Below are 22548 nucleotides of genomic sequence, written 5' to 3'. Positions count from 1 at the left end.
GGGAATGAGAAGTAGGGGGATTTCTTCCTAAAAGCTGAGTGTATGACACCGTAATTAAAGAAGATTTTCCTGGGAAATAATTTCAGTATGGGTTCAGTTTCCTCCACTGAGATACCCCCTTGTACCCCTTTAGGATGTATCCTTAAACATTGGACTAAATTCAGATGGGATCCCCTGACAAAAGAAAAATTATATTGTGGACAATGGTGGCCCGTGTATAAGCTTGACAATGATGAAAAGTGGCCAGAATATGGGACCTTGAATTATAATACTATTTTACAATTGATGTTGTTGTGTAGGAAGATGGATAAGTGGGATGAAGTACTGTATGTTGATCTGTTTTTCATGTTGTGGAAAAAAATTAAAATTGTTAGATAATGATCCTAACAGTATATATGTGTTAGCTGAAAGTGAGCAAGGGAAAAAAAAGCAGTGGTGTTGCTCAGCATGTGATATACAGCAAAGGTGTATTAAAGGACTTAAAGGGCCAGAGGAGCCAGAGGACATACAGCTGTTGGTATCAGGAGTCAGGAAAGAGGAACCAGTAAGTGAAGGCAGTAGTGAGGAAGAGGGATCTTCCCAGAAGGGAGGGAAAGAGACTTTTAGTCCAGTCTCAGGAAGGACTAGAGGACGGTGTCCGGCTATACAAGTATTCCTCTGACAAGCAATTGGGGTGGAGGGAATGCCTGTGTTTGTACATGTACATTTTACTACCTTGGATTTGTTGAATTGGAAACAGTCAATAGGATCATACCACGAAAATCCGGAAAAGATGTATCGGTTGTTGAAAACAATAATAGTAATCCATAACCCTATTTGGGAAGCTCTTCAGGCAATGTTAAATACTTTTTTTTTTACAGCAGAAGAGAAGCACTTGGTGTTAGAAATGGGTAGGGAAGAAAATGAATGCCATAATGCTAATGATGACCCTGCCAGACACATGCCTAGGACTGATCCAGAATGGGATCCAAATATCTATCAGTGCAGGGAAAAATCTGTTTAAACAATATCAGCAATTAATTTTGTATGGGGTCCAACACGGAGTTCTGAAACCTAAGAACGTGTCAAAGGTTATATGAAATAAGACAAGGAAGTGAAGAAAATCCACCAGTATTTTATGAAAGGTTGTGTGATGTTGCTAGACATCATGGACAGATTTGAATCCAGAAGATGAGGTGAACAGGAGAATGTTTAACACGTAATTCATTGGACAATCTGCCCCAGTTATCAGGTGAAAATTAAAAAAGGTAGATGGTCCCAGAGGAACGTCAATTTCACAATTAAATGAAATAGTTTGTAAGGTTTATAATACTCCAGATGAAGTCAAGAAAAAGGAGAGACAGAAGGAGAGGCAGAAGGATAGAAAATTATAGGGTGCCTTTTTGGCAGCAGCAATTACTGAGAGTTCAATGAGAGGGAGAGGAGGAGTAGAGAGTTCACAAGGCGTGGTAGTAATGGTAGGGGAAGAGGTTGCACAAATAATCACATCTTCTCTGGGCCGTTAGGACAAAATCAGTGTGCTTACTGTAAGGAAGAAGGGCCCTGGAAAAATAAGTGTCCAAAGAGGGAAAGATTACGAAAAAAGGACAGTGGCCCAAGGCAGGGCTGGCACCTGGGGCAGATCTGATCATGCTAGGAGCCTCAGATTCAGATTGACAGAGACCAGGGGAAAACATTAAAATTTCCCCAGCTGACCCCCAGGTTCCAGTTAAGCTGGGAAATGAAACTTGATTTTCTAGTAGACAGTGGGGCAACCCATTCAGTAGTAATTAGTTGTAAGGGACCTTTAAGTAAAATGCATATGCCAGTTGTTGAGGTCATGGGAAAACACACTTCAAGGCCATTTTTAAAACCTGTGGAATGTATGGTTGAAGGTACTACCTTAACTCATGAATTTCTATACATGCCAGAGTGCCTCTGCTCATTGTTGAGATGAGATCTATTATGTAAATTGAAAGCACAACAGACATTTTCTGATAAGTCCCTTCAGCTACACGTGCCTGAGAAGACAGTGTGGGAAGCTCAGTTGTGCTTATTGACTGAAAATAAACAGGAAGAGACCAGGATCTTGGAAATTTTAGATGCTGTAATACCCTTGGTTTGGGCCTCTGAGAAACCTGGATGAGCAAAGAATGCTCTTCCAGTAAAGGTGGAATTAAAATCAGGACCACAACCGGTAAGGAAAAAGCAGTATCCAATGAAATTAGAGGCTAGAGTGGGGTTAGCACCACTAATTAACACCTTTGTGCAAATGGCTTACTAAGGGAATTTCAGTCTGGGTATAACACCCCTATTCTACCAGTAAGGAAATGTCAATCTCAAGAATGGTGCAAGATTTAAGAGAAAATAAGTTCACTGTAGTTCATCCTGCAGTATCTAACCCCTACACTCTGCGGTCTACGATACCTGAAAATAACGTATATTTTGCAGCGTTAGATTTAAAAGATGCTTTCTTTTGCATTCCCCTGGAGGAGGAGAGCCAGAAAATTTTTGGCTTTGAATAGAAGAGTCCCACTACTGGTAGGAAAGTACAACTCTGCTGGACAGTGCTGCCCCAAGGATTCAAGAATAGCCCAACCCTGTTCGGTAGTGTACTTGCCAAAGAACTGAGAGAGCGGCAAGATGGGAGCAGCTTCATGGGGAATGGGGTATGGACGGCTGGATATGCTGTGGTAACCCAACAAAAAGAGGCTGAAGCACGAGCATTGCTGCCCAATACTTGCGCTCAAAAATCAGAAATTATAGCTCTAACTTGAGCCTTGGAGTTGTCTAAGGGTAAAAAGGTACTTAAACTAGCGATCATCTCTATCTTTAGATACTCCAGTATATGACTTCTAGCCAGGTGACAGAATGTATATCTGGACTTGGAAGGATGAGCCTTTAAAGGAACAGTGGAAAGGACCTTGCCTGGTACTGTTGGTCACCTATGCCACTGTTAAGGGCTGGATACACTATACGCGAGTGAAGGAGGCTCCAAAGGAAGAGTAGTTTTCTGAGGAATCCAGAAGCTGAAGATTTCGAGAATCCAATGAACTGTAGTTGGGAATCCATTAAGTTGTATTCTGATTTAGATTGTATTCAAGGATTGATTTACTTGTTTTATATATTATTCATAATGCTGCCTCCTTTTGTGAGACGTATGCTTCGAAAATTAAAACACACTGTAACTTTAAATCAAGACAAGGCATGTTGTTAACTGATGAGTGATAAAGGGATAAGAAACTAAGTAGAGGTTAATATAGTAAATGTGTATCCATGTAGTCTGGAGTCTATAAATACCCTGAAGTTCTTTTGTGTGGTGCGCTAGCTTTGTGGAATTGCCACCTAGCACCTCTCTTTGCACAAATATGAAATAAACTGCTATCTTGGCTTATTGCACACCGGGTGACGAACCCTGTTTGAGGCACAACACAAGGACAGGTCTCTGCTCAGGCACTGAGTGTCCAAGATGCAGGACCTGGCTGAACAGCCACGGTTTCTGTAGTGGTGGAGAGAGGGACTGGCACAAGGCGATGGGGGCATCGGGGCTGTCGCGTTCTCGGCTGCTGGCTTGAGCGACTATCGCTGAACTCTTGAACCTTTCTTGCCCTCCAGTCCTCGCTTTAAAAATGGGTGTAATGCTGATGTGGGGGCCAGCTGACTTTGATGGAAGCTCCTGAAGCGCTGCGGGGGCAGCCGAAGCCAACCGCCCCAGCCCACGGAGCGTGACGAGTCCCGACACGAGTTCTGACACGGCCTGGCTGACGCTGGTCCAGGGCCGCCTTGCCTTTATCAGCTCCCTTGCTGCTTTCGCTCTTTTCCTGGCCTGTCCTCTCACCAGCAGAAATGCGGAAAAACCAGTTCTGTGGTTAATTGCTGCACTTCCCTCCACGCCCATGGGGCAGGTCTCCTCCTCCTCCTCCCTCGCAGTTTGGGTGCACTTCAGCCTCCAGCCTCTTCGCCCCTGCCTGTGCCCAGCCGGCTCCGCACTTCTTCCATTCACCTTACAGTTTCTCCTGCCTTCCCTTTGTCTGCCAGAGCTTCTGGCTCTCTGGTGGCTTTCTTCTTCCTTGGGCAACCCAGCGGGTTGGCCTGCAGGTGCAGAAGGTTGCAGGCAGCTGCCCTCCTGGCCCTGCCCTGCCCCGCCTGGAGGGATAGCGTTGGGAGGTGATGGCCGGAGGACACGAGCGGAGGATGAAGGCCCTGAAGGAGGTGTGGAGAAGAGCCGAAAACTCTCTGTGTGCAGACTGTGGGAAGCCAGGTGAGTATCTGAGGTCTTGCCTGCTAGAGGAAGAGTCAAAAGCAGGGAGCTGGGGCTGGTCGCTATTTGGGACAGGAGCCTGGGGTGGAGAGGAAGGAGAGGCATTGCTCCAGATATTCGTTTCCTCTCCCTGGAGGTGAATTGTCAAGGGAGAAAGAAGGAGATGCTGTGACAGAGCTGGTGGGAAGAAGGACAGGGACGTGGTAGTGCTAGATGAGAAGGGACGGTGTAGCTGCAGCGCTGTGGGTTGCAGTCATGTCAGATCTCAAATACAAATCAAGGTCATGCCCAGTCAGGACCTGACAGGAAAACTCCCAGTGAAACCCTGACTGCTCCAGAATGAAATCATGATTCAGGAGGGCATTGTCTCCTCCGTGACTCAGCTCTGAACTGACAACCTGCCACAGGCACCTCGGAGATTTCTTTTACGGGAGGACTTGCCCTCTCAAAAGGGTACCCAGTTTGAGCTCCTACAGGCACCGCTAAAAACACCCATCGTACTCCTCGCAAAAGGGGCGTGTGGAGCGTACCACCCAAGCCAAATTGAGACCAGCCTAATTAGTACCATTTTGCCTTCTTAAATTTGCCCAGGAAAATTTTGGTTTCAAGGCTGCTTTCTACTTCCTGAGCTAAATATTGTTGGGGGTTTGCTGTGTTGCGCTAAACAGCTCCTGGAGTCTTTTCCCAGAGGTAGTTTCATTTTCATTGTGGGTGCCCCTTTACACAAAGGGAGTTTGCAGAGCTCTTGGAAGTTTTTCAAGGTTCAGGTCAATAGAGATTCAGGTGAAGTGGTCGAAACAGGAGGGGTGAGAGACTAACAGCTATGTTTTTTCCAGACTGGCACCTGTACCTTGGGTGTTAATTAATCAGGTCAGATGAAATTGTGGTCTTGTCGCTCTGTTTCTCAGGCATATGTTCTCAGCTGAGGCATATGTCCCAGGGGAGTTTATGACTTCTAGTCATACCTTTTTTTATACCCTTAGATCCTGACTGGGCATCCTCTACTTTGGGTGTCTTTATATGCCTCAGCTGTTCAGGAATTCACCGCAACATCCCTAGCATCAGCAAAGTCAAATCCCTGAAGATGGACCACTGGGATGATGCTCAGGTGCAGGTAAGATCTTTATCCCCACTGGTATGTCAGGTGGGTTGGGTCTAGGCAATACACTAACTGTGCTGGGAAAATCAGCCCTTTGGCCACACAGAGTTGGAGATTTAATCTGATTTAATCTGTCCCTTTGCTAATCATGCTCTGGTTACTCAAGCGGGGATAACTCCCCATAACCCACTGGGCGAGGGAGGATGCATTTGCCTTAGGTGTCGCTCCATGTCCCGTTACTTTATTGCAAATTCAGAGCTCTTGCAGTGTAATTTGTCAAGGCACGGGGTCTTTATCGCACCAGATTACTCATCTCTCACTTGCCAACACCATCCAGCCTCTATGTCTCCTCTTGGTTTCAGCAGTCTGAGGGAAAAATCTTGGGCCATTCCATGCTCCAGAAAGAGTTCCCAGATATATGATCTCTTGAGAAAAATGGCATTTATGAGAACTTGACTTCTCCCCATTACACCCCTCTCAATGCATTAATCTTCAGGGGACTGGAAAGATTTTCCAGAGATCCAAAGAAAAAAATCTGTATCTCACTGCTTTTTGGAGAGGAGCAAAGATGTCCGGAATGTCCTCCCAGATGGCATTGCAGAGCTGTTGTTGAACTCCTCTCCCCAGAGATGTGGGGCATGGCAGCAAATCCACTGATTGTGCGTGCACCCAGCCTCACGGAAGTGACATTCATGGCATTCTGTTGAATCAGGTGCAATCAGTGTAACGTCTGAGAGTGGACAAGACCTTTGAGACCCACCTTTCTGTAGCCAGACTTTGCTGGGATTTTTCAATGGAGGGGAAAGAGAATGCTCCATTAGAGCTCAGTTTACATCTAGCCCTGTAGTGGGTTAGGAAAGAAAAAGGCCCAACATGAGTCTGCATCAGAGGGAAGGCACTAACTCTCTGTCTAACTCCGCAGTTTCTGGCCAAGCACGGGAATGCTGTGACTAAAGCCACATATGAAGCTCACATCCCTATTTACTATTACCAGCCAACCTACAATGACTGCCAGTAAGTTGCTGTATACAGAAGGAAAGGGGGAAGGGCAGTTCTGGGTTCCTCTAGTTTGTTTCTGAGATGTCTGTCACCTCTCTCCGTAGAGTGCTGAGAGAACAGTGGATACGGGCCAAATACGAACGCAAAGAGTTCACTGAGCCAGGAAAACAGCTGCCATATTCTGATGGTAAGAGCAGAGCACAGCATCAGAATTTCCTGCCTGTTGCCTTCACTTACCATGAGGAGAAAGCCCATAGTGTCAATGTTGCAAATCCCAAAAGTACTTCTGAGAACCCAGCCGGTACTTACAGGGCATTGCTGGGGGATATATGTGTGTTTTTGAACTGTGGGCAGCATAGCTTGGCACTGCCGTGGCTTGCTTCCAAGTCTGGTATTACCAGTTGGCATTTTTCGAGGGTATTTGCTGTCGTGGTGGTGCCAGACCTCTGCAGTAGGGTATTTCTGTCCTGCTGCATGCCACCCAGTCCAACCATGGCAGTTGTCTTTGAAATGTCACTGCCAGTGCTGTGACACAAGGCACTGGAGCCCAGGGTCCTGCAGAGTCAAGTGGGAAGAGTTCTGGACCCATGCCAGGGTCTACATGGGCCAGGACTCCAGTGTTCACAGGAGAAACGGCTCTCACACTGTCAGAGGCAGTAGTAGCAGCTGGACTAGGAGGTGGGAAGCATCTGGGAATGTCTTTTGGTGACTACTTATCTGGGCTGCAAACCCAGGAATACCACCACCTTCAGCCGTAAGTCAGAGGTGAGATCTCTCCTTCTCAAGTGTTCTCAGCAGTGGTCCATCATGTGCTTTATCCAGAGGTGTGGCTGGGACCCCAGGCCGCACTCAGCTCTCTGATGCCTACCATGCCTGTGGGGGGGATGCTCTTAATAGTGGCCTTTCTGCTCCCAGGTGTGAAGGAAGGCATCCTCTGGAAGCGAGGTCGAGACAATGGGCAGTTCCTACCCCGCAAGTTCCTCTTGTCTGAGAGAGAGGGATGTCTGAAGTATTTTACCAAGCAGGATGTGAGTATGGCGGTCAACTCCCACCTCAGTGTGTACTCCACCCAGGGGAGCAGGGTCAAAAAGATGTTCCTATTTTCTATGCATGTTTCTGAGGTTGCCTTGCTCATCCCAGGCCAGGGATGATAACAGAAACATGTCACTGAGGAGAGGGGCCCCCTTCCTACTGTCAGGGTGACATTTCCCCATGTTCTCCCTTTGTGCTTCCCTACACCCTTCCCTTACTGCTGATAAAAGGGCTGATCTTTCACTTCACCTCTATCCATTTGCCTGGCTGTGTGATCAATCCTGCAGCATCCCTGGAACCAGCCTCAGCCCACTGTGAGCCAAGTTGGCAAAAACCTGTTGTTCAGATTATTTGTTTTGAGGAGGGCTACTTTTCTGCTCGTTCATCTCCCTGAAATGAATGGGGCAAGTGCTAATATACTATCGCAAGGCAGGGAGTGGCCTGGGGTAGGTAGGAGCGGGAAATGCCATCTAGAGGAACCTGGACAAGCTTGAGAAGTGGACCTGTGTGAACCTCATGAGGTTCAACAAGGCCAAGTGCAAGGTCCTGCACCTGGGTTGGGGCAACCCCAGGTATCAATACAGGATGGAGGAGGAAGGGATTGAGAGCAGAAAAGGACTCGGGGATACTGGTGGGTGAAAAACCCGATATGAGCTGGCACTGTGCGCTCACAGCCCAGAAAGCCATCCATATCCTGGGCTGCATCTGAAGAAGCGTGGCCAGCAGGTCAAGGGAGGGCGATTCTCCCCCTCTGCTCCACTTTGGTGAGACCCCACCTGGAGTGCTGTGTCCAGCTCTGGAGTCCTCAGCACAGGAAAGACATGGACCTGTTGGAGCAGGTCCAGAGAAGGGCCACAAAAATGATCAGAGGGATGAAACACCTCCTGAATGAAGAAAGGCTGAGGGAGCTAGGGTTGTTCAGCCTGGAGAAGAGAAGGCTCCAGGGGGACCTTACTGCTGCCTTTCAGTACTTGAAGGGGGCTTACAAGAAAGATTGGGACAAACTTTTTAGCAGGGCCTGTTGCAATTGGACAAGGGGTAATGGTTTTAAACTAAAAGAGTGTAAATTCAGACTAGATGTAAAGAAGACATTTTTACAGTGAGGGTAGTGAAACACTGGAACAGGTTGCCAAGAAAGGTGGTGGATGCCCCATCCCTGGGAACATTCAAGGTCAGGTTAGACAGGGCTCTGAGCAACCTGATCTAGTTGAAGATGTCCCTGCTCATTGCAGGGGGGGTTGTGCTAGATGACCTTTAAAGGTCCCTTCCAACCCAAACCATTCTATGATTCTGTGATTCTAGGAATGGGCTCTTTCCTTTTGAGGTCGGTCAGCCTCTAGACTGGCTCAGCTGTAAAGTCAGATGCACTCTCAGTGTTTCACTAGCAGTTCCAGAGTAGGCACAGCTCAAATCTAAATTGGAGGGCCTGGACCACTGTTTGGGCTCAAGCATGCCACACAGTGAAGGGAGTGAGTGATACAACAGTTTTAGTGGGAAGGGGCACTTATTACCTTTTAAAGCCTTCTGACCCTGCCTTACCCCACTAAGTCAGTAGCTCAGGTCTCTTTCCCACTAGGATGTCTCATGCATGACAAATGCCATTCTGTTTTCAGGCCAAAGAACCCAAAATCAATGTTAAAATTGATGTCATCAATGCTACATTCCAGCCAGCAAAGATTGGGAACCCCAATGGCCTGCAGATCACCTATCTCAAAGACAACAAGACCCGGAATATATTTGTCTACCATGAAAGTGGAAAGGTATCTGGTTTTAGCATCAAACACTGCAAAGCAGTTGAGATGATTTGAGAAGCTGCTGATACTAAGCAGTGTGAAGCATGAGTAGGACGGGGTGTGCGTGTGTGAGTTGCTGTAGGTAACAGGGTGGAGGTTCTGGCTCTGTGTTTGTGTGTCTGTGAGAGAGTTTTGCTGCAGGGAGCAGGGCAGGAACGCTGGCTGAGTTGGTTTGTGTGGGAGGAGCTGCCGCAGAAGATGTGCAGATGTGCTGCCTGTGCATGTGAGGAATGGGGCAGCCGTGCTGGCTGTGTGTATGTGAGGGAGATGCTACAGGTGCTGGGGAGGGAGAGCTGGCTGTGTTTGTGGTTAACATAGGGTTGGGTGCAGCTGGGTGAATTTAGATGGCTCACTGTCGCTCTGGCTAAGCTTTCTGTCCTGTCCTTTTCTGTTCTCAGGAGGTAGTGGACTGGTACAATGCCATTCGCTCCGTGCAGTTCCATTATCTAAAGGTAGCATTTCCCATTGCCAGCGATAATGAGGTAAGGCAGCCATAGAGTGCAGTGCTGAGTCTCCCGCTGGTACTTGGTTATGTGATAAAAGATCCCGTTAGCTACTATTAGACCCCCAGGTACAGAAGTGGAAATTGCAGTGTTTAGATAGAGGGATGAGAAAGTGTGTGTAAAAGGCCCTGTGATGGCCAGAGAACAACCGCTCTCTGCCGTTTCTGGGCACTTTGGAGACAGAACTGACCCCTGGCTAGGCAGTTCTGCAAACGTGAATTTAAAAGGCGGCTGAATTTGGGGGAATAGAAGGAAGGGTTGGGGGCAAAAGCGAATAGCAAAGAAACACGGCTAAGTGAATGTTACTCTTGCCTTTTTGTCAGATTAAAAATCGGCTGACAAGAAACTTCCTGAAGGAGGGATACATGGAGAAGACTGGTCCCAAGGTGAGCTGCTGTGGGAGAAATAAATCTGACAGGGACCTCCCAGAGAGCCACTGACCTTCCCTACTTCAATGTTTTTCTCCTGCTGTTTCCCCATTCCCCCCTGACTCTTTAGAAACCCATGGGAACAGTGTGTGTGCACCAAGGGAGGGGAGAATAAAAGGAAGGGGAAGGACACATGTGAAAGTAGATGAAGCCAGAGTCCATGCTTTCTCCCAGAACAACAGATCTCTCTGCATGTGTCTGTGTGTGCGTGACCGTACAGGTATTTAGCGTCTAGATTTCTCCTGTCTCCGCTCTGGGGTCCTTCACAGAAGTCCAAGAGTTGGGGACAGCAGTTGGGACTGAAAAACCCGATACTGATCCCCACTCTCAGCTTAGAAAGGGCGAGGAGGAGGTTGCTGCTAAGGCAGGGGCTTGGTTCAAGTGGTTGGGATGAATTTTGGGTACCCATTCGCATTGCTTACGGCAGAGGGCACTGTCCCCTTACATGTGTCACCTCTTCCCTTCACAGCAGAGAGAGGCTTTTAAGAAGCGCTGGTTCACGCTGGATCACCGCAGGCTCATGTACTTCAAGGACCCTTTGGTGAGGGGGAGATCTGACCTCCGGCAGCTGCAGGCAACAGTGCTGAGGGCAGGGTCAAAGTGCAACCAGAGTCTATGTGCTGCTGTAAGGGAGGCTTGCAGGTTCCCCAGCTGCTGAGCAGACTCTAGGTGAAGACCTAGAGAAGACCTAGGGAAGCCCTTTCCATCCCACTTAATTCATCCCATGCTTTCTGTGTTGTTTCACTGCCCGCAGACAATGGCAACAGGGAGGGTAGTGGTGGGAAGGTGGTGATGGAGAGGAGGGTGACATGGGGGGTGACACGGAGAGGCAGGAGCAGCAGTTCCTCTCTCAGATGTCTGAAGATCTATGCTCTTAAATTTTTCTTTCCGCTGCTGCCCTTGAGCGTAGCATCCCTGCTCTTCTGAATCCCTCAGCCACTTTCAAGTCTTTTTGCTGCTACATCCCTGGCCCTCACCCACTCTCCTCCTGTCCTTAGGTGCACTGCTACTATTCCCTGGTTCTTCTGGGATTCTGTAAATCCCTCTCTTTCCGTCCTGATGTGCAGGATGCATTTGCGAAGGGTGAGGTGTTTGTGGGCAGCAGAGAGAATGGATATAGCGTCCAGAAGGGATTGCCTTCGGGGACACAGGGCAACTTTTCTTGGCCCTATGGCCTCACCATTGTCACCCCCGACCGGGAATACCTCTTCACCTGCGAGACGGAGACCGACCAGCTGGACTGGATCACAGCCTTCACAAGCATCATCAACCAGGCCATGACACCACAGGAGTATGCAAGTAAGTGCCTGGATGTTGTTTCCTTCCCCTCCTGCCACTCTGGTCCAGGGTATTGCCCTAACACACCACTTTTTTTCTGCACTACAGTTGAAGCCTACTTCAAGTTTAAATCCTAGGAAGCTGTGCCAGAACCTCACTATGACTCGACTCTACCTGGTTCTGTTGGGTGGGCTGTCAGGAGAGGAGAGGGGATCGACATCGGAGAAACACTGCTTTTGAAGCACCCTTTGAAGCACTTTTTTTCCCCATAGACAGTCTACTTTGTTCTGGGGGCCAAGTCGAGCTGCTTCCTTTCGAGTGCAAGACCTTGTGAGTCTGAATCCTCAGTGCAACCTGTCACTGTTAAATTACTGTGACCTGACTGGACACCAGCAGGCCTTGCCTGTCAGTTGGGCCTTGAAAACTTGGCACTGTGCTGGACATGGGACCTGGCATCACTCCTGCATGAAACTGCAGCCACATACCTTATGCAAGAAGACAGTTGCCTGGCTGGAGCTATGTCCCAGTGGGTTGCAGGGGCTGCTGGAGTAGGAGAGAGTTTCTTTTCAAGAAATGGCTTCTCTGCTGGTGACAGAGATGTGAAACATCTAGATATTTGATCAGTTGGAACTGTAGTTGAGAAAAGTCACTTAAAAGATGTAATCTAACAGCCAAATGTGAGGCCTGTTTCCTCCTGCCATGTATGGGCTTGAAAGCTTCTTCAGATCACATTTGTGTGAAGACCTTCCTCTGATTGCTACAGAGAGGGTTAGGAGATCTGCTCAATGTGTGTGTATACTTGTGTGTATGTGGGTAGTGTGCGTGTGTGTGCGCACGTAACAAAAAGTGGTGGGAGGTGGAATATTGCCCTAGGGAAGATACTGTGAGGGCTATTCATGCCATTGACGTTCAGCTGTCAAATTTACGTCTCTAGTCAAACCCATAGAGAGAGGTTGGGTCCAGCAGAGAGCAGCCTGTGGTGTCTGATACAGACTTTGGACTCTCTGCTGACTTTACTAGAGCCTAGAGGTTGATGTCTGAAGTTAGTAATACATGGATCTCTGCTCCCTCATTCTCTGTATGTCAAAGGCCTAACGCTTTCATTCATCCCTATACATTATGTATGTATATATTGTATATTACATACACATATAATTTTATGTAGTAGCAGAAAGTCTGTATGTTCACGTCCTTCTAGTAACAGTTAGCTCTAACCACTAAATCAACCCATGATTCATATCTTAAAGATCATCTCTTAAAACTCTCCAGGGAGAGCTATGTTTCACGTGCTGGAAGGACCAGCTGAGTTCTGCTGATGACTGTAGAATCTGATGTGTCTGCAGTTTTACACGGGCAGTGTGAGAGTAGGCATCTCATGTGTTAAGGGGAGCTAACTGGAATTAATGAGGCAAACAGTATTTTAATTATCTCCTAAAGAAATTAATTTAAAAATTCCATTGTAATTTATTGTAGCTTCCTAAATGAGCTGAGCTGCTAACTGTAAGGCATGAGGTTGTTTCTTGCAAAAAGGCACAGACATTCAGAGCAAGGAGAAATGGTGCTTCATTGCATTTCCCAGGGCACGTGGACGGTGAATCTTTTCATCAGAGCCAAATGGGCAAAAGCACGGTCCAAGGGGGGCCCCTCTGTGCTGCGACCACCACAACCTGTTGGGAGCATCAACTTCCTGGATGGGAAGTGGCATCGCTCATCCTGCTGCCATGGCACAATGGAGCTTTCCACTGAAAAGTGTATTTTCATTGCAGTTTGTTGATCTCCCCCAGTTTGGAGCACGATTGTCCTAAAAACCAAGAGCCATTGCAAAGCTTGTGTTCCAAAATGAAGTGCCTTTTGGTTCTGGCAACATGAAAATATCCATTAAAAAGAAGGTCAAGCCCCATCTAAATGACCTGCAAATTCAGTTCTCTGGGGAGAAGAGAGTGTGACCCAGCTGCCAGCCTCTGAAGTTGCCTCCCTCAGTGCCCTGTGCCCTACGTTCACTCCTGTGGCACGGTCATGCTGAAGCTGTTGCAGTAGCATGCTGCACATTGGTCAGGAAGGTGCTCGGTGCAGTGAGAGCAGTATCAGTAGGATGCTTCCTTCTCCTGTTTGCTGCTGAGTTATTGCTGCTGGAGATGAGTGGAGGCGTTTAACTCAGCCACAACAAAAGTAATACACTGAGGTTGCAAAAGAGTGTAGGTGGAGTGGCCTGAAAACCCCTGTGAATTAACAGCAGAGCGTGTTTGGTAATGGCACATCTGTCTCTGCTCTGCAAATTCTGTCTCTCTATGTCTGTTCCCTGAGACGAATGGGGCTCAAAAGCGGGTGAAGAAAGAGCAGGGTAGTGTTCCCCACAGAAGGGCATTGGTGTCGCGCAGCAATGTCCCACTAGAAGGCAATGGTGCCCTCATGACAGGCTTCTGCTCCCTGCTCTGAGGTGAGGCAGCAGGTCCTGGAGCGACGAGGGAGGGAGGGGGAAAGCTTAGAGAAGGAGGATGGTCTTTGGGGAGAGGGAAGAAAGAGCGGGTCTAAAATGTGCAGCCCTTTGAGTTTATAGGAGCTTGCTGCTGACTGGGGGACAAGGGTAGAACAGGACCAGGTTGTAGAAAATGTGAGATGTCCCACCATTTGGTGGGCTTGCTTGCAAACTGGGGGCTACATCCACTGTCTACACCTCGAGGGACCCTGATGTCCTTGGGAGGGGGTGGGGGACAGGCCCTCTCAGCCCGGCTTGGCTAAAGACCAAGCGGAGCAGTGCGGCAGCTTCCTGCCTATTGCACTTTCAGGGCTGGCCCTTGTTTCCCTTCTAAAGCCTCTGTGTGATGCTTCCCCTCCTCCCTTTGCCACATTAGAGTCTTGGCTTTCAGTCATCTCCTCTCTCAAATGAGGACAACTGTGGAAGGGGAAATGGGAAAAAGAAGGGGAAACAAGAGCAAGAAGGAAGAGGGAGCAGAAGGAAAGGGCAGGAAGACTTGGGGAAAGAAAGAGTGTGTCTGCAAGAAAGAGGAGGGAGCCAGTAGGGCTCCTCTGCTAGTGGCTAAAAGCCCAGAATAAACTGGGTCTGCATTCGCACCTGTGTGTGAAGCTGTGAGTCAGACACATTCCTCTGTGCAGTGGGCAAGGCAACTTTCCAAGGGTTGGTTCAGGGGGGGGCAGAGCCCACCTCCCCAGAGTCTGTCTGAGCTGAGAGGACGCAGACCTGGGAGGAGAAATCCACTTGTCCACTGAGTCCGCTGGTTCCCGTGGGCCCAGCGAACACTGGAGGAGAAACAAATGAGGAGCTGGTGAAGAGCAGAAACATTTCCTCCTGGCTGGCAGAGGTTATTTTGCACCTACTGGTCTTGAAGGGGAGGGCAGTGTCCCTTTCTCAGCTCCTTGACTGTTAAGGGAAACCACCGGACAGAGCCTGTTATGGACAAGATCATCAAAACGGACTGGGCAGCTGGAGGTGAGGAATAGACTTCTCTGGAGTACCCTATGTCTGATGAACTCTCGCTATTCTTCCCTTCCCTCACCTGCTCTCCTGTTAAGGCTAGACGTGTCCCGTAGGGCGGAGGGAGGAAGGCAAGGGGAAGGAACAGGTCTCTGACAGCCTGACTCTCTCTTGCTCGCTCTACCCAAAGATGTCTTACGACCCTTCCTTCATCAGTGCAAGGCCCGGAGAGGATCCTGAGGGTGGCAGCTTCCTGGAGGAAAGCAGCGGCGGGGTTGACGACAGCAGTGCCCTGGGAGGGGACAGCCCAGTCACAGGGCCACTGGGCGCAGTGCTGCTGGCCGTGTGCCTCATTGGGATGGTGGGGAACATCTACACGGTGGTGGTGGCCTCTGGCAGGGTGGAGGGCCACTCAGCAGGCTCCTTGGGGGTCTATGTGATCAACCTTGCCCTGGCTGACCTCCTGTACCTCTCCACCATCCCTTTTGTGGTCTGCACCTATTTTGCTCATGACTGGTTCTTTGGGGACGTGGGCTGCAGGCTTTTGCTCAGCCTGGACCTCCTGACCATGCACGCCAGCATCTTCCTCCTGACTGCCATGAGCCTGGAGAGGTACTGGGCGGTGGCCAAGCCGCTGCGGGCCAGGCAGGCTGGCAACGCTTACCGCAAGCTGGCCAGCGCTGTCCTCTGGCTCCTCGCCCTCCTGCTCACGGCTCCCATGATGGCAATGACCCAGCTGCGGGAGGGGGGTGGCCCCCACAAGCGCATCTGCATCCCAACCTGGACGCCGGCAGCTTTCCGGCTCTACCTGACGGTGCTCTTCACCACCAGCATCCTGGCACCCGGCACGGTGCTGGGCATCGTCTACACCCGCCTGGCTCAGGCGTACCGGTCCTCCACCCGGGGCCCGGGGCTGCCGGTGGCCGGCCGGGTCCCTGCCCGGCGGCTCTTTTCCAGGATCTCCGTCATCTTGGTGGCTTACTGGGCCTGCTTCCTCCCCTTCTGGGCCTGGCAGCTGGCTGGGCTGTACTGGGGCGAGGGGCTGGGCATCAGCCCCACCGCCCAGGCATACCTCAACTTCGGCGTCACCTGCCTGGCCTATGGTAACAGCTGCGTCAACCCCTTCCTCTACACCCTGCTCGCCAGCAGCTACCGCCGGCACCCCGGCCGCAGCGGGATGGGCATGGCACGGCCTCCAGCAACCTCCCGGGAGACCACGGGGGGCCCGGTGGGAGGCCACGGCATCCCCCCGCCTTTCGGGGAGTTGTCAGGGTCTGCGGGGGAAAGTGAGGGGTGAGCAGCACCCCAGGCTAGGAGCGTCTCCCAGCCTTTGGCTGGGGTCAAGTTGAGAAATAAAAGTGCATCACCTTTCGCGATGGCGTGCAGTGCCTTCCATCGTCCTTGTTGCAATGCCTGCCCCTCACCCTCTTCAGCTGGCCGGGGGAAGGCGCTTATCTGGGGGAGCCTGACTCCATCCTCAAGGTCCTTCAGCCCTCACATGCCTCACCTTGCGCAAGGCTGAGGAGTGGGTGGAAGGGAGCAGTCAGCCTCGATACATCTAAATTATACAGCTGGGGAGCCCTCACCACCCCTCACCACCTCGCTAGCAACGGGGCTGAGCCATAACAAAGTCAGGACAACAGTGAGTCACAGATTTCACAGGGCCAGTGAGTCACTTCAAGAAGCAGCCACGCTAGCAGGAGACCTGAATAAGGTTCATCCTCTTGTGGTAAAGCTTACACTCAGCTTTCTTCCCCCACCCTCCACGAAAAAAATCTTTGAAGAGTCTTTCTAAAAAAAGACTCTCAAGTGCAGTTAAGATACAGTGTGAGATTGCCCCGAAGTAGAGCTTGGGGAGGTCGGCGCATTTGCTCAGCTTTCAAGATCAGCCCAGCAGAGGAAGCTGTAGGGAGACACCTCCGCTACATGTCCATCATCACTGTTCATGGAGGGGGCCCTCACCAGCACCATGTCCCTGCTGTGGTCGAGGAAATCCCCAGCTCTCTGGCCTACCAAACGTACCCCAGTATGCTACTATAGATGTAGCCCGAAAAAGCAGGATATGATTATCCAGAGCAGACCGGCTTTGGGCAACATGAGGCTTCAAGAGAGATCCAGCTGCAGAGCCTCAGGTTGCTGGTATACTGCAAGTCTTCCTGCTTCCCAGCTCAAAAGCCCATCCTGAGCCATTGTCTCCAACTCATCTCTATCCTACTCCTCAGGTCCCCCCAATTTCTAGCAGCCAAGCCTCCCTCTGCATGGGTACCTGAGACACAGGACCTGGCAGAGCCTCGTGAATTATGGAACACATACACGAGGTGCTGCTGCCACAGGAGCAAGTTCCTGTGCTCCAGCTGCTCTGCAACTGCTTAATGGGAAGAATTGGCCCAGCCAGGCCCGCAGGGAATCCTTGTAGGACATCAGATTGCTTGTGCTTCATGTTGCTCATGGTCAAGCCTGGAAGTGACGACCCAGAGATTAGGTCCTTCTGTACCAGGTCTACCTGGTAACCACTGTGCACTGCGGAAAGGGCAGCTCCCACCTTTCCTATGCCCACCAGGCACAGCCTGCCCAACAGCAGTAGTCATTGCTGCCAAAGTAGCATTATACTGGGAGAGCCCCCCAAGGCAGCTGCTGGCTGACACCTTGGAGTAACAACTCACAGCTCACTGAGAACTATGCTGTAGCATAACCATGCCTCATCATCTCCAGACTCCTCAGAGGCTAGCCTCATTTTAGACCGGGAAGCTCTCAGGTTCATTTGGGCTAATGAGTGAAAGGGTTACAAAAGCATAGTGGACACATCCTTAACATCCCGCACCCCAGCTGGGCCTTGCTACCTCTCCTAGCTCTAACTGGACCAGACAACACATAGGAAGCAGAAGAAAAACCAGATCCCTGCAGGTTACTGCCCTTATGTGCCACATGAGCTGTGGCCCAAAAATATTTGTGCTTATGCAGTTATTGGAAGAAAGGATTTGGATGAGGAGTCCACTGCATGCTCTATCACACCATAGTACTGTCCCACTGCAACAGCAAGAGGTCCCAAGAAAACACAGGGGAGCTGAGTCATGGGTAGGACCGACCTCTACAGAGTGGTACAGGCCAAAGCTAGCACAATTGAGGATTTTTCCCAATGTTTTCTGCCGAGACTGTCCTTGGGCTTTTTGCCTTCTGCCCTAGCAGGCTTTTGACCCTCACCCTCCTCTCAATCCCACCCACATATGGTACTTGAACAAAGTTGGCCACCCACCACCCCCTCCAACAAGGTGACCAACCCATGTGGGCTTAGAGTATGAAACAGATGAGATTGAGACTGGTTAGACCAAAACACTTATTTATTGATCACTTTTTCTGTATCTTTGAGATGGAGGTGTCAGAGGAAGTTATTCCCAGCTGAGGGACTGGAGTGTGAAGTCCCCCTGTGTATCAAAGTAATCAAAGACAGCGAGACCAAGCCGGTTAGGGAATGTAAACTGATGGCCTGGCAGGTGGACTGTCACATCATTTTGGTTGATGCCAAAAGTGATCTGCAAGACAAATGGAAGAGTCAGAGAAAGTTTCTGCCAAGATACCCTCAAGTCTTCCCCCTGACAGCATTGCTGTGCCATCCTCTGCTTTGCAGGGTGAACACACTCGGCAGCATAACCTGCTCTTCAACTGCAGGAGTGTTATTCTGGTCTCCCAAGAGATGCCTATTTTCTGCTCAGTTCAATTGTAACATCCCCTTAAATTAGATGGAGCTTGCACATTTGATCCCCACCCTCTATCACTGTTCAGAGCCCTGGGTGGTGGCACTAACCAAGCAGGAGAAGCCAACCACCTCCTGCACAGACAGCCCTGAGACAGCCCCTGCAGTCGGGTGTCCCGTGCCAAACGCCCTCCCTTCATCAGGCACGGACAGGGAGCGTGTCCCAGGCCTCACCTCTGCTGTACCCCCCTTCTGGAAAGGGAAGACAGTCTCCCTGTGCTCTGCACCCCACTCTTCCACCTTCTTTGAGTTGCACACGATGGTGTTCACATCACCGTGAGCATCAAAACGGGGGTTGAAGTGAAGCCCGAGGTGGGAAGCATCCTTCCCCAGATTCATCACAAAGCTGCAGAGAAAGACGACATTGGTACTGTTTTAATCAATACTATGGTAACACGTTGCTGACTACCATGAGCATCTCTGGGTCTGCCTGCTTCAAGCCCAGTTGAGGGTAACCAAAGATAAACCCTTTTCTAAACCTCACAGCTTCCCTAAAAAGATGGTGCTGTGTCAGTAAAGGGTACTCTCCTCTGCTGGGGTGATAGGCCCCACAGTGCCATCCTTGGGAGAGACAGACGCAGCTTACTTTCCACAAAGCTTCTAACAAGAAAAAAAGCTCAGCACTTAGAGCCCTGGAGTTATCCTGCACCCAAACCAGCTCCCAAGGAGTCTGTTGCTTTTCACAGATTTCCTTCCAGCCTCAAACAGTTAGCTGGTGCTGCAGCCTGCCAGACAGCCACTGTCTTCTCCCCACCCTGCAGGCAGCTCAAATAATTACCATGTCATTAGCTATCCCAAAGCATCTGCAGTGTCAGTGGGAGGAAGCAGCTTCCTAGCCCAGTGTCCATCTTGCCTCCGGGCCTCTCACCCAGATGAGAAGAGGCATATTATTTGGCAAGAGAAAGCCCAGGAGGCTTCACTCTGATGCTATCACACTTCAAAGGCACTGGGAAGAGCTGGGACATGTTTCCTGGAACATGGCTAGTGCTGGTACAGCAGCTACAGGCTCCACATTACCCACCGAGGGGCCCCACCAGCCACAGACCTGCACAAGGGCTGGGGGCTGCTGCAGCAGCTTCTCTGGGGACACCAGACACCCTAATCTCTGCAGAGCCAGGAGCACATTTCCATTCAATCCCACCTGCCTGCTCACCACCTTCCTTCCTTATCAACATCTGAGAGGCACCTCCACTGAGTGAAAGCAAACCTCAACACACCCGGAGACCTCTTACTGCAACATGCAGCCTTTCCATTTGTACCATCAGCTGTGGCTTAGAGCATCCATGGAGCCAGAGCACCCAAGACCTCCCAGTTGCTTGGGCCATAATCTCCTCCTGCCCAATGAAGCAAGGTGCTGTAACAGTGTCCCTGCTCCTGGGCCACCTTCATGCAGGGGAGAGGATGTGGCTGCAGGGGTGGTCTCAACCCAGATCTCAGTATAGACACAACTCCCCATTTCCTTTACCCTGCGCTAGAGAGGATGCGGTCACTGCCAGTGCACACATCTGGAGCTTCACATCTGCTTTGGCTTATCCCCTTGGCAGTAGAGTTCATCTCCAGAGTGCACAGGCAGTGACTCACTGGGAAGCGCTGCTAGTGTTAACTCCTTCCAAAGCTGCTCCGCTCCTACCCGAGGGAGGAATTCCTTATGTTCCCCCACCAGTGGATGACAACTCAGTCTGGTGCCTTGGCCGTGCCTGGGCAGCACAGCACAGCTTACCTCTTGGCGCCTGGTGCAATTTTCCCCTTGACAGTGAGGCGCTGGCCGGGCTTGAGACCCAAGTTGCTGCATACTGGTCCCTGGGGAACACGAAGGCAGAGATGTTAGCTCAGTACCTGCTGGCTTACTTGCAAGGCAGCAAGGAGAGCTGCCAAGCCAGAACAAGACAGTGCATTGCTTTGTAAGGCTGGAGAGACAGGGAAGCTCCCTTCCCCTAGGGCATTGCACCAGGGACATCCCAGAGAAGTTAACCCAGTCACATGGGACCTGTGCCCAATTTCCCAACCTTCCTCCCGCTGCTCTCATCCATATTTCACAGCAGTGAAGCATAAATACCTGCAAGCTCCCATCACACCCGCCCTGTCCCAAACACTTGTGTGCCTTATGGGTCTCATCATCCCAGAGAAGCCTGAATGTGCAGGAATGGAGCCTCCCCTCCCTTCCCCTTGCTTGGTTTTCAACTTGAAGCCTTGCCCAGGTCCAGGGGCTCAGACGCTTTGCTCTCCAGCTCCTAAGGGCTTGCTCTCTTTTTTTTTTTTTTTTTTTTAAGTAGGCTCAGCCATTGCAAGAACATTCTCCTACTCCACATACACATCTTTTCCCACTTTCTCTCTATGAAAACTAAAATACCCTGTAAAACCATATATACTTAGTCTCTATCAGAGCAGAAGCAAGACCTCAAGAATACTAAGAATCTTTCCCCCATCCTACTTAAATAAGTCTGCACTTGGGACACTCCTTGATTAATCACCCTCAGTCTAATGAAAGATAAATTAATCAAAGTGCAGTCTCTCTTCTGACACAAGCATCTCCTTGGTAGTCCTTGACACTCACAGAAGGGCACTTCTGTATAGCGCATTTCCTTACAAGAAAAGGAGAACGATTCAGTGACTCATGAAAACTTGAGCCAGGAAGCAAGCAGCAAGGCTGCCCAGAAGAGATGCTCAGAGAGCAAGAAATGTTACTGCAGCTGCTTCCCCAGAGCAGAGTTGCTGTAGAACAGGTTACCCCAGCTTGGGAGCCAACCCAGCAAGGACCCCCCACATGCCTATCCAAAGGGATCCTGCAGGGGAAAAAAAACCCAAAAAACAAACAAACAAAAACCACTCCTGCCCGAACAAGAAATAGCAGCCACCCCTCTATAGTGCACGCAGCAGGGATCCTTCCTCCCCAGCAGCCGGCACCCAGCTCTAGCAGCCCCTCTGAGAGAGGGGCTGATGAGCAGGTGAAGGAGAACAGCGCAAGCACCCTCGCACCAAGCCAACTCATTCCCCGCGGTCCCGCTCCGTGAGGCACCACCTCCAGCAAAGCTGGCCCCTGCACCCACGCACCGGCTGCCCCATCCTCGGCTCTACTCACGCAAGACATGGTGCTGCTCTACGGGCTAATGCTCCGCTCCACCGAGGTGCAACGGTCCCCAGCAAGTAGCTCAAGGGACCCCACCCTTGCCTTTAAATAGATGGGGAGCTGAGCTGTCCCACCCTTTTTCCACTCCACTCGCCAATCAGACTGAGGAAAGGGTGGGAGGGGTTAGTTTGGGGGGGCAGGGAGGTCCTATCGGGCAGAGCTGCCTCCTCCCACCCTCACCCGGGCTCCTCTCCAGGATGCTAAACCCAATCCTTCCAAGCAGGCTGCCGGCTGCTCCGTGATCCAGCTGTGTGCGGCCATGAAGCCAACGGAAAATAGTTTTACAATGAGTGTTTTACTATCCAAGGCTTTTATCCCACATGGAAAATGGTTCGATGGATTGAGACTTGGCAGGAGGGCTGGGCTTTTCATCTCCGGCTAAATCAGAAGAAGAAATAACACTGAGCACACACAGTACTTCAGCAACTGTTCGTGGTTCAGGTGAAATCCTGAAGCTAGATCCAGGGTCACCCAGCTGCACCATCAAGCCTTGCTGTCCCCAGAAGCTGCCCAGCCCTTACTACTCGCTCTTGTAGGTACAGGAACCAAAGGAGGGAAAATAGCCCTTATTCTGCAGAACCCCTAGATGCCCTCCAAACCATGCAGTTCATTTTGGCTGTAGGGCACAGCAAGCCAGGAGGAAGCTGTCTTGGAGGGGTGAGGAGGAATTATCCAGGAAAGCTCGGTGCCTGGTTCTTGCACCTACCCGGGACACACCTGGGGGGCTGAGGAACAAGGGGAAGGGGGCAAAACGCTCTATCACAATAAACCCTAGGATCTATATGCCTTTTATCTGCCTCTGTGTTCTCTTTGTGGCAAGTATGATTCACTCTTGGTGAAAGGATTCCTTTGGAAAAAGTTACTC

At 50.4% G+C, this 22548-nt stretch overlaps 3 protein-coding genes across 4 annotated transcripts; 2 read left to right on the top strand and 1 right to left on the bottom strand.

The window, feature by feature from the left end:
* Positions 1 to 4050: 4050 nt before the first annotated feature.
* On the top strand, positions 4051 to 12824 carry LOC104365498 (arf-GAP with dual PH domain-containing protein 1). 2 transcript variants are annotated; one of them, XM_032996825.2, is made up of 11 exons: positions 4051 to 4240; positions 5224 to 5354; positions 6262 to 6353; positions 6443 to 6525; positions 7254 to 7366; positions 9038 to 9130; positions 9562 to 9645; positions 9990 to 10052; positions 10564 to 10635; positions 11162 to 11393; positions 11481 to 12824. In XM_032996825.2, the coding sequence occupies exons 1-11, from the start codon at positions 4150 to 4152 to the stop codon at positions 11507 to 11509; spliced, it is 1083 nt and encodes a 360-aa protein (XP_032852716.1). In that variant the 5' UTR covers positions 4051 to 4149; the 3' UTR covers positions 11510 to 12824. The 2 variants fall into 2 exon arrangements, with proteins under 2 accessions (XP_032852716.1, XP_009970605.1); XM_009972303.3 differs by having other exon boundaries at positions 8984 to 9130.
* A 2156-nt stretch (positions 12825 to 14980) lies between these two features.
* Positions 14981 to 16102, top strand: LOC116962604 (urotensin-2 receptor-like). The gene has a single exon (XM_032996829.2). It carries the CDS (start codon positions 14996 to 14998, stop codon positions 16100 to 16102), a length of 1107 nt encoding a protein of 368 aa, XP_032852720.2. The 5' UTR covers positions 14981 to 14995.
* A 2023-nt stretch (positions 16103 to 18125) lies between these two features.
* LGALS1 (galectin 1) lies at positions 18126 to 21741 on the bottom strand. Its single transcript, XM_009975788.2, has 4 exons — positions 21636 to 21741; positions 20277 to 20356; positions 18731 to 18902; positions 18126 to 18335 (listed from the first exon to the last, which is right to left on the bottom strand). The coding sequence occupies exons 1-4, from the start codon at positions 21642 to 21644 to the stop codon at positions 18192 to 18194; spliced, it is 405 nt and encodes a 134-aa protein (XP_009974090.1). The 5' UTR covers positions 21645 to 21741; the 3' UTR covers positions 18126 to 18191.
* Between the last annotated feature and the right edge of the window lie 807 nt (positions 21742 to 22548).

The sequence above is a fragment of the Tyto alba genome, unplaced genomic scaffold (assembly GCF_018691265.1).
Source record: "Tyto alba isolate M040663 unplaced genomic scaffold, T.alba_DEE_v4.0 Super-Scaffold_2, whole genome shotgun sequence".
Lineage (NCBI taxonomy): Eukaryota > Metazoa > Chordata > Aves > Strigiformes > Tytonidae > Tyto > Tyto alba.
The sequence above is the reverse complement of the archived record's forward strand: the minus strand, read 5'-3'. Positions and strand labels throughout refer to the sequence as shown.